Genomic DNA, 10,341 nt, shown 5'->3' with positions numbered 1-10,341 from the left:
AATGAAACATCACTCCTTATGTTTTTTCTCAGGCCAAAACGCTCAATCCCATTTCTACTGTCAAAACAGGTTTTGAAAAGGCTTCTTCCACATCTTTTGGTCCATGTCTGTTTTTCACTCAGTGAAGTGCTACTATCCCCTTGGACTACAGGTTATTGCCGTCATAAGGTGTCCGTCTGTCTGTTGGCTGGACAGTTTCTACCGTTTAGGACCTTTGTGGGTAAAGGTAAAGGTGGGGTATAGCAGCAGCAGTTCCTCTGAAGTCCAGTATCTGCTGGAAGGACACCTGGTGGTACGAGAGGATGAGTGTGGCCAGCCAGCCTGTTGTGCCTCCCCCTCTCCCTCCCTCCCTCCATTTCTCTCTCTCCATCTGCAGGACTCTTAAGGCTCCTGTGCGGACTGTCTCGGCTCGTGCCCTCCCAAAGCTGGCTGTGGTGATTTAAGACACGGTGTGTATGTGTGGATTTGTTTGTGGCCTCTGCCCCACTTCACTGTCCATCCGCCTACCCTTGGCTCCCCTCCTGGGCAGCGACCACCACCCCCCTCAGTATGTCTCTGAGTCTGAGTCGTTGAGTTCCTCATCCTTGTAGAAGCCTCCATCGTGGTCGCGGTGGCCGATGTTGTTGAAGCTGCAGTAGGAGCTGTGCTCGCTGCGCAGCACGGGCAGGCTGTCGAAGGTCACACTCTTGGAGGGGCTGGTGGTGTAGTGGTTAATGGCACTGAAGGACAGGCTGGGCGCCGGGTTGCAGGGGGACACGGGCATCATGGTGGCCAGGATCAGCGCCAGGCAGTCCGCCACGTCTTTGTTGGGGGCGCAGGCCAAGGCAGGCGTGTAACCTGAGGGGTTCAAACAGAACAGCAGAGGGTCACTTCAGGAGCATCACCGTTTACTATAACACTTTTGGTGAAAAACATGAAATAACAGCAGGCTAGGAGATACAAAGTTAAGACAATAACCAAGCAGTGGACTAGAGAGAAACATTTGTGGACACATTGAGAAGAGAAGTACAGAAGAAAACGGTGTTAGCGTTATGGATCTTACCATTGTCATCGACTGCTAGCACGCTAGCACCCTTCACTAGTAGCTCCTGAACCACCACCGTCAGACCATTTCTGGCTGCAACGTGTAACGGCCTGAGGAGAATGTACCGTCAGATTAGCCAGCAGCAAATGAGGATACCTCCCAAATGCCAGACTATTCCCTATATAGTGCACTTCTTCTAATTCTTCTGGCCCAATTAATACAGCTGAACCATACGTACGTCTGTAAGGCTGCGTTAGTCGAGTTGATGAGGTTCCTGTCTGTAATCTTCTCCAATATCAACAAAGCACTGGTTTCATGCCCCTTTAAAAACCAGAGTCAAACATGTCAGACCAAAATTTCAACCAGAGAGAGCCAACTGTTCAGATGAACGTCATCTTCATGTGGGGATGCTCACCTTACTGCAGGCCAGATGAAGAGCAGTGTTCTTGACTGCATCCTGCAGGGTGAGCTCTGCTTTGGCACTGCTCACCAACAGCTCTGACACAGACAGAGAAACATAAAGAAACTCAATTAGGAAATGAAGCGACTTATTAAAATGTAAAACAGACATGTTGAACTTAAGCCGGCTGGGCGAGGCAAAGCGGAGGAGAGGGGGCTGCGTACCGACAGCGTTGGTTTGTCCGTTCTCAGCAGCCATCATGAGGGAGGTCTTCCCGGAGGCATCGGGGGAGTTGACCTGGGCGTTGTGGCCTAGCAGCAGCTGAAGACACTCCACGTGGTCCGTGAAAGCCGCCGCATGCAGGGGGGTCCTGGAGAGAGAGGAAACTTATTTCACCGATATCATGTAGGACTGTTATAAACAAGTTTGTTCAATTAACCCTGTTTATACCATAGAAATATAAAATCACTAATAGATGTATTAAAAGTAATCTACAATCCCTCATCCAACCCCAGAGGTCATTTTATTCCCAAGACAACATTATTCTCCAGAAGAAAAGGACTTTGTCATGTGCTGTAGTTACCGGTTCTTGGTGTCAGTGGCGTTGACAATGGCCGGCCCCAGAGTGTCAATCAGCATCTCTGCAGCCCCCTCGTTGTCATTGATCACAGCACAGTGGAGGGGGCTGAACGAGTTGCCCTCGGTGACATATGCTATGACAAAGTCCTGTTTCAGTGTAAGGTCCTCCACTGAGAGTCATAACCCCTAATTCTGTTGTAGTCTTGTTCATTCCCCCACATGGCTCCGTCCACACCAATCGAATGCTTTTCAAGCCACAAGAGGGAGTGAATGAGTGTACACTTCATGGAGGAGAGAACAGAGCTACAGTCCAGTTAGTCAGTACGTACCGTTGTATGTAGGGGTGTAACGATCCATCTACTACATCGATGTATCGATTTATATTCCTATGATCCAACTACATCGATCTGTGCTCGGTGAGTTGGCCTTTTGGACAACATATATCACTCTAACATCGTTTTAAAATGTAATAAATCGATTGTATCGATTCTAGGAAATAACCCATTGGATTTAAGCACGTCAGACTTTATATGGATGTTTTTTCTTAGCACTTTTAATGATAAAGGCTTTAAACATTACTCGATTCAGTCTGCCTATCCGTGACGTCATCGCCCCACGCCAGCAGCAGCGCAAAGGCGCAAAGACAACAAAACATAGCATGGCGGACGACAGAGGAGAAGCCGACGAGCGAGAAATTATCAAGCCACCATTGCGGTCCTTACAAGAAACAGGAATCTAGGAAACTTCACCTGCACTGTCCAGTATCCAGGTATTTATTTCAGTCACACTGGTTGAATTTTTGGCTAAAAGGTTACTGAATCGATTTCAAGTCACTGAATCGTTTCGGATCGTATCGTTCTAAATGAACCAATATCGTCCTTGAATCGTATCGACAACCACGAATCGTGATACAAATCGAATAGTTACACCCCTAGTTGTATGGCCTGCCTAATTCAGGGACATGTTTACGGTGCTGAAGAGAGAAAATCAGAAAATATCTAGTGTTCCGTTAGTCCAGTACGTACCGTTGTAGCAGGCCCAGTGTAGTGGCGTGTAGCCCTGGTTGTCTGTGATGACGGGGAGGGTCTCCACTGACTGGGCGGCGTGTAGGAGTCCCCCCAGCACCCCGATGTGTCCGGATTCCGCCGCCAGGTGGACAGGGGTCCGCCCCTTACAGTCCCGAACCAGGAAGCTGGCGCTGTGCTGCAGCAGGGCCTCCACACACTCCTCATGACCCGTCAACGCCTGGGAGGAAGGGCAGGGAGACAAGAATGGATTTGAATAACTAATAATCAATGATATAATAATGAATCATCAATTATTACAAATGATGTCTGGAGGCAGGTCCCCCTACAGGGATGAATACACCACTACCCATGGACAACTACTTTTCTGAAGATAATATGTATATTTGAGCCTCCCCGTCTCTTTCTGTGTGTGAGCGTATACACACAGAAATCTCCTCTCATATCTCCTCCTCACCCCTCTGTGTAGCGCTGTTCTGCCCCACTTGTCTTTGGCTTCTACGCTGGCTCCCTTGTTGAGTAGTGAGTACACACAGTCTGTGTGTCCGCTCAGCACCGACAGCATCAGAGGGGTTCTGATACACAAGACAACAAGGTCATATTACAAACTGGTAATAACCAGGCTGAGTCCCAAATGGCAACCTATTCCCTATATGGTACACTACTTTTGACCCGAGCCCATAGGGTTCTGGTTTAAAGTAGTGCACCAAGTAGGGCATAGGGTGCCATTTGGGACGTAGAACTAGTGTCAAAATCTCTTTATTTCAGGAATTGTATCCAAAACCCAATTGACTTACTGTCCATTCCCGTCTTGAACGTCCACTGCACTCTGGAGGTCAGCATTTCCAATCAGCAAACGCAAACACTCCGAATGACCGTTGGTAGCTAGAGGAGGATAAACAGAGAGGATATAAGAATGTGAGATGAATGACCGTTGGTAGCTAGAGGAGGATAAACAGAGAGGATATAAGAATGTGAGATGATTGACCGTTGGTAGCTAGAGGAGGCTAAACAGAGAGGATATGAGCTGATTGCTGGACGACTATTACCTTCACATGAACAGACAGATTTCTAGAACAGTGGTATTGGTAGATGACATCCTCATGATGTTAACACAGCAGATAATAAAACATTTTGGGGCTGAGGCCCTCGAAGCCTGTCACCTGCTAGCTGTGTACCTGGCTCTGGATAGAAGTCCCCCTGTGCACTGATCTAGGATCAGCTTACCCTCCCCAGATCCTCAGCAATAATGACAAAAAATGACCTTAGATCAGTGTGTAGTGGGCATTTTCACACTATGCTATATAATATCCCTAGAGTGGACATTGGCGTCCTAGCAACATGACCAAACAAATGTCCATCTTGGTAAGGAAAACTTTTGAATTACAGAATCTCTAGGTCTTACGTGATATCCTATGCGTACCTGCAGCGTGGATGGGGGTCCTCTTCAGGGTGAAGTCTTTAACCAGGATGGAGGCTCCCTGGTTGATGAGGACGTCAACACACTCCACATAGCCTTTAAAGGCAGCCAGGTCCAGAGGGGTGCGCCCCTGGCTGTTCCTCACGTCTAGATCCAGCAGAGACTGAACCAGGACCTCCATAGCATGGTGGTGGCCGTGGTACGCCTGAATGGAAACAAACACACAGTCTGAAGCAAAGTCCAGTGGTATGCCTGAACAGATATACACTCCTAATATAATCAATGTCCTATAGTAGACCAGTGGTATGCCAGAACAGATATACACTCCTAATATAATCAATGTCCTATAGTAGACCAGTGGTACGCCTGAACAGAAATACACTCCTAATATAATCAATGTCCTATAGTAGACCAGTGGTATGCCTGAACAGATATACACTCCTAATATAATCAATGTCCTATAGTAGACCAGTGGTATGCCTGAACAGAAATACACTCTTAATATAATCAATGTCCTATAGTAGACCAGTGGTATGCCTGAACAGATATACACTCCTAATATAATCAATGTCCTATAGTAGACCAGTGGTATGCCTGAACAGAAATACCCTCTTAATATAATCAATGTCCTATAGTAGACCAGTGGTATGCCTGAACAGAAACAGTCCTAGACCTCTAAAGTAGACCAGTGTCTCTCAAATCGGGTGCCCATTTTTTCTCCCGCCCAGCATCAACATCGAAGGTCCCTGCCAAGCGTGAGATTTAGAAACACTCTACTTCTCCTCTGTTGGAGGTTGATTAACTCAAATGGCAAAATAAGGAAATCATCCTCATCATCACCGTGTCAAAATATGCATGTATTTTACACTAATCAGGAACAGATAGGAACATGGTGTGTGAGTGTCTGGACAATCAACTTTTCGTGGAAAAACAACACAATGCCTGCATCCCAGATAGCACCCTATTTCCCATGTAGTGCAGTACTTTTGATCTGGGCCCATAAGGTTCTGGTCAAAAGTAGTGCACTAAATAGGGAAGAGGGTGCCATTTGTCATGTGGCGAGACCCCTACAGGAGCAGGTAGGCTTTACTCACAGCTAAGTGTAGGGGGCTGATGGGAGCTCTGACATCAGAGTCGTTCAGGATGTCTGTCCCTGAGGTTTCCATTAGCTGGGGAAAGACAAGGACGGGCCAGTTTAGACTTGTAACATGTTTACTTTGAAGGTTAGTCTAGTAGCATGTTTCATGTTGTAAATCTCAGTGACCAGCCCCTGCAGACATACTGGGGTGTTGCATTCGTATCTTAAACAAGCTAGTGTGAGGAAAAGTAACCAACTGGTACTTACCACATCTAAAGGTGTTTCACTTGCAATCTGGAAAAAGAACATCAAGAGTGACGATGCGGCCACGACAAACATGCAACCACACCTTAAAACCTACTGAATATCAACGTCTGTCCCAAATGGCACCCTATTCCCTATATAGTGCATTACGTTTGACCAGAGCCCTATGGGCCCTACATCCATTTGTGACGCAGACAAAATGGTCTGTGAATGCAGGGCGTCTAGTCCCCTGTGGTTCTGACTCACCAGCTCCAGACAGAGGCGGTGTCCGTACGCAGACGCGTAATGGACTGCGTTGTAGCCCTGATTGTCCCTGATCCCTGGGTTAGCGTCGTTTCGCAGCAAATATTCCAGACACCTAGAGGTCAGAGGTCAAGAGTTCACTAATCATTATACCAACATCAAGACAGACAGATAAGCAAGCAGAGACACTTTCCCAAAGGAGACGTGGCCAAGCTTTCACACTGCAGATTTAACACTAGTATGTATTCAAACACGACCAACAACATACTCTAGACTACAGTGAAATGTGAAAGGTCATGGCACCACAACATACTCTCCAGACTACAGTGAAATGTGAAAGGTCATGGCACCACAACATACTCTCCAGACTACAGTGAAATGTGAAAAGTCATGGCACCACAACATACTCTCCAGACTACAGTGAAATGTGAAAGGTCATGGCACCACAACATACTCTAGACTACAGTGAAATGTGAAAGGTCATGGCACCACAACATACTCTCCAGACTACAGTGAAATGTGAAAGGTCATGGCACCACAACATACTCTCCAGACTACAGTGAAATGTGAAAGGTCATGGCACCACAACATACTCTCCAGACTACAGTGAAATGTGAAAGGTCATGGCACCACAACATACTCTCCAGACTACAGTGAAATGTGAAAGGTCATGGCACCACAACATACTCTCCAGACTACAGTGAAATGTGAAAGGTCATGGCACCACAACATACTCTCCAGACTACAGTGAACTGTGAAAGGTCATGGCACCACAACATACTCTCCAGACTACAGTGAAATGTGAAAGGTCATGGCACCACAACATACTCTCCAGACTACAGTGAAATGTGAAAGGTCATGGCACCACAACATACTCTCCAGACTACAGTGAAATGTGAAAGGTCATGGCACCACAACATACTCTCCAGACTACAGTGAAATGTGAAAGGTCATGGCACCACAACATACTCTCCAGACTACAGTGAAATGTGAAAGGTCATGGCACCACAACATACTCTCCAGACTACAGTGAAATGTGAAAGGTCATGGCACCACAACATACTCTCCAGACTACAGTGAAATGTGAAAGGTCATGGCACCACAACATACTCTCCAGACTACAGTGAAATGTGAAAGGTCATGGCACCACAACATACTCTCCAGACTACAGTGAAATGTGAAAGGTCATGGCACCACAACATACTCTCCAGACTACAGTGAACTGTGAAAGGTCATGGCACCACAACATACTCTCCAGACTACAGTGAAATGTGAAAGGTCATGGCACCACAACATACTCTCCAGACTACAGTGAAATGTGAAAGGTCATGGCACCACAACATACTCTCCAGACTACAGTGAAATGTGAAAGGTCATGGCACCACAACATACTCTCCAGACTACAGTGAAATGTGAAAGGTCATGGCACCACAACATACTCTCCAGACTACAGTGAAATGTGAAAGGTCATGGCACCACAACATACTCTCCAGACTACAGTGAAATGTGAAAGGTCATGGCACCACAACATACTCTCCAGACTACAGTGAAATGTGAAAGGTCATGGCACCACAACATACTCTCCAGACTACAGTGAAATGTGAAAGGTCATGGCACCACAACATACTCTCCAGACTACAGTGAAATGTGAAAGGTCATGGCACCACAACATACTCTCCAGACTACAGTGAAATGTGAAAGGTCATGGCACCACAACATACTCTCCAGACTACAGTGAAATGTGAAAGGTCATGGCACCACAACATACTCTCCAGACTACAGTGAAATGTGAAAGGTCATGGCACCACAACATACTCTCCAGACTACAGTGAAATGTGAAAGGTCATGGCACCACAACATACTCTCCAGACTACAGTGAAATGTGAAAGGTCATGGCACCACAACATACTCTCCAGACTACAGTGAAATGTGAAAGGTCATGGCACCACAACATACTCTCCAGACTACAGTGAAATGTGAAAGGTCATGGCACCACAACATACTCTCCAGACTACAGTGAAATGTGAAAGGTCATGGCACCACAACATACTCTCCAGACTACAGTGAAATGTGAAAGGTCATGGCACCACAACATACTCTCCAGACTACAGTGAAATGTGAAAGGTCATGGCACCACAACATACTCTCCAGACTACAGTGAAATGTGAAAGGTCATGGCACCACAACATACTCTCCAGACTACAGTGAAATGTGAAAGGTCATGGCACCACAACATACTCTCCAGACTACAGTGAAATGTGAAAGGTCATGGCACCACAACATACTCTCCAGACTACAGTGAAATGTGAAAGGTCATGGCACCACAACATACTCTCCAGACTACAGTGAAATGTGAAAGGTCATGGCACCACAACATACTCTCCAGACTACAGTGAAATGTGAAAGGTCATGGCACCACAACATACTCTCCAGACTACAGTGAAATGTGAAAGGTCATGGCACCACAACATACTCTCCAGACTACAGTGAAATGTGAAAGGTCATGGCACCACAACATACTCTCCAGACTACAGTGAAATGTGAAAGGTCATGGCACCACAACACACACAACAGTAAGAGAGGTGTGAGACGTACTTTCCGTCTGTGTCGGAGGCAGCAGCGTAGTGGAGCGGGGTGCAACCCCTTTTATCCAGATCGTTCACACTGGCCCCAGACCCCACCAAGGCAAACAGACACTGGTAGTTACAATTGGCTGCCGCATAATGCAGAGGACTCCTAGAAGAACGCACAGAAACCATTCAACATCAACAACAGAAACAGCTTATTGGAGCTGTAAAACATTTACATTTTACATTTACGTCATTTAGCAGACACTCTTATCCAGTGCGACTTACAGGAGCAATTAGGGTTAAGTGCCTTGCTGCAGTGCACATAGACACATTTTTCACCTAGTCAGCTAGGGGATTTGAACCAGCAACCTTTCGGTTACTGACCCAACGCTCTTAACCGCTAGGCTACTTGCCGCCCAATATTTCCCATAATAATTCCTATATGCCCCTATACTATATTCCCCATTATCATAAAGATCACATATGAAAGTTATTTGATGCCACAGACAGACCTTCCGAAGCTGTCCTTTCTGTTGAAGTCTGCCCCTGTGTTGAGCAGCAGATTCAGACAGTCCAGGTTCCTGGTAACAAGATATCAAGTTCAGAAAGGCCCTCGTACATCTGAGCTATCAGGTGAATGGTAACAAGATATCAAGTTCAGAAAGGCTCTCGTACATCTGAGCTATCAGGTGGATGGTAACAAGATATCAAGTTCAGAAAGGCTCTCGTACATCTGAGCTATCAGGTGGATGGTAACAAGATATCAAGTTCAGAAAGGCCCTTTCACATCTGAGCTATCAGGTGGATGGTAACAATGAGAACCTTAAAGAAAAGAGAAACCCGTACACTGCTCTTGCTAGTATCACTGTTTTTATAATGCTAATAAAAGCAATAATAAAAAGTGATACTAGCAAGAGCAGTTTGCAGGTTTCTCTTCTCTTTCAAGAAGATATAAAGACAATTTAGACCAGAGCGCAAGTCAATACCACCATGGCATGGAACCACAATATACAGAAATGATACCGCACTAATGATCTATACGATTTTTTTATACTGCTAAACAATGTGAAATGTAAGAGTGTGAATATGTGTTTGTTCTTTCTGGTGGCTTTCCAGTTCATGAACTAAATATTCCTTGGTGTAAAGCCTGGACCAGTCCACTCACCCAACAGCTGCTGCAGCATGTAAACAGGTCCTTCCAAAGTCGTCAGGGGTGTCTATATCAAAGCCTGATGAGAGGAGCTTCCGACAGCAGTCAGAGAACCCACTGAGAGCAGCCAGGTGGAGGCGGAACATCCCATGGACGCCTCGCCTGCAACACATTTTTACATTTTAGACTTTAAGCAGACACTCTTATCCAGAGTGACTTACAGTTGATTCAGCTAAGATTGGAAACAGCACCACATCACAGTCCTCATTAAACCCCACAGCAGATCAACACATCAGCATGCTGCAATGCCCTGTCTATCAACCCCCCACACACCACAATGTGTTGAGCATAGTCTCCAAGCGGGAATTCGGTCAATGACAGAATTGCAGATGCATGTTGCATTATTGCTGGAAACTGTGTGTGTGTGTGTTCTCACTTGGCTGTGTCAGCTCCGTTCGTGATGAGTGTATTGATGAGTAACTCGTGGCCGTAGCGAGCAGAGATGTGCAGGGGTGTGTTTCCATTCTTATCTTCACAGTCGATCTCAGCACCTACAGAACACACACACACACACACACACAGACACAC

At 46.2% G+C, this 10,341-nt stretch overlaps 1 protein-coding gene across 1 annotated transcript in view; it reads right to left on the bottom strand.

Moving 5' to 3' along the window:
• Window positions 1-544: 544 nt before the first annotated feature.
• Window positions 545-10,341, bottom strand: part of LOC311143882 (serine/threonine-protein phosphatase 6 regulatory ankyrin repeat subunit A-like) — a gene marked incomplete at its 3' end in the record, with an annotated part of 33,207 nt that continues 23,410 nt past the window's right edge. The window contains exons 6-22 of the mRNA XM_084179752.1: window positions 10,190-10,304; window positions 9,769-9,915; window positions 9,116-9,184; window positions 8,629-8,769; window positions 6,037-6,148; window positions 5,794-5,820; window positions 5,543-5,617; window positions 4,452-4,653; window positions 3,826-3,913; window positions 3,486-3,603; window positions 3,029-3,248; window positions 2,008-2,173; window positions 1,649-1,794; window positions 1,440-1,522; window positions 1,263-1,345; window positions 1,043-1,134; window positions 545-837 (exon numbers count right to left, since the gene is read on the bottom strand). Coding sequence (XP_084035878.1) covers window positions 545-837; window positions 1,043-1,134; window positions 1,263-1,345; window positions 1,440-1,522; window positions 1,649-1,794; window positions 2,008-2,173; window positions 3,029-3,248; window positions 3,486-3,603; window positions 3,826-3,913; window positions 4,452-4,653; window positions 5,543-5,617; window positions 5,794-5,820; window positions 6,037-6,148; window positions 8,629-8,769; window positions 9,116-9,184; window positions 9,769-9,915; window positions 10,190-10,304 — 2,177 coding nt within the window. The remainder of the gene's footprint in view (window positions 838-1,042; window positions 1,135-1,262; window positions 1,346-1,439; window positions 1,523-1,648; window positions 1,795-2,007; window positions 2,174-3,028; window positions 3,249-3,485; window positions 3,604-3,825; window positions 3,914-4,451; window positions 4,654-5,542; window positions 5,618-5,793; window positions 5,821-6,036; window positions 6,149-8,628; window positions 8,770-9,115; window positions 9,185-9,768; window positions 9,916-10,189; window positions 10,305-10,341) is intronic.

The sequence above is a fragment of the Coregonus lavaretus genome, assembly GCF_964263955.1.
Source record: "Coregonus lavaretus genome assembly, chromosome: 16".
NCBI lineage: Eukaryota > Metazoa > Chordata > Actinopteri > Salmoniformes > Salmonidae > Coregonus > Coregonus lavaretus.
The sequence above is the reverse complement of the archived record's forward strand: the minus strand, read 5'-3'. Positions and strand labels throughout refer to the sequence as shown.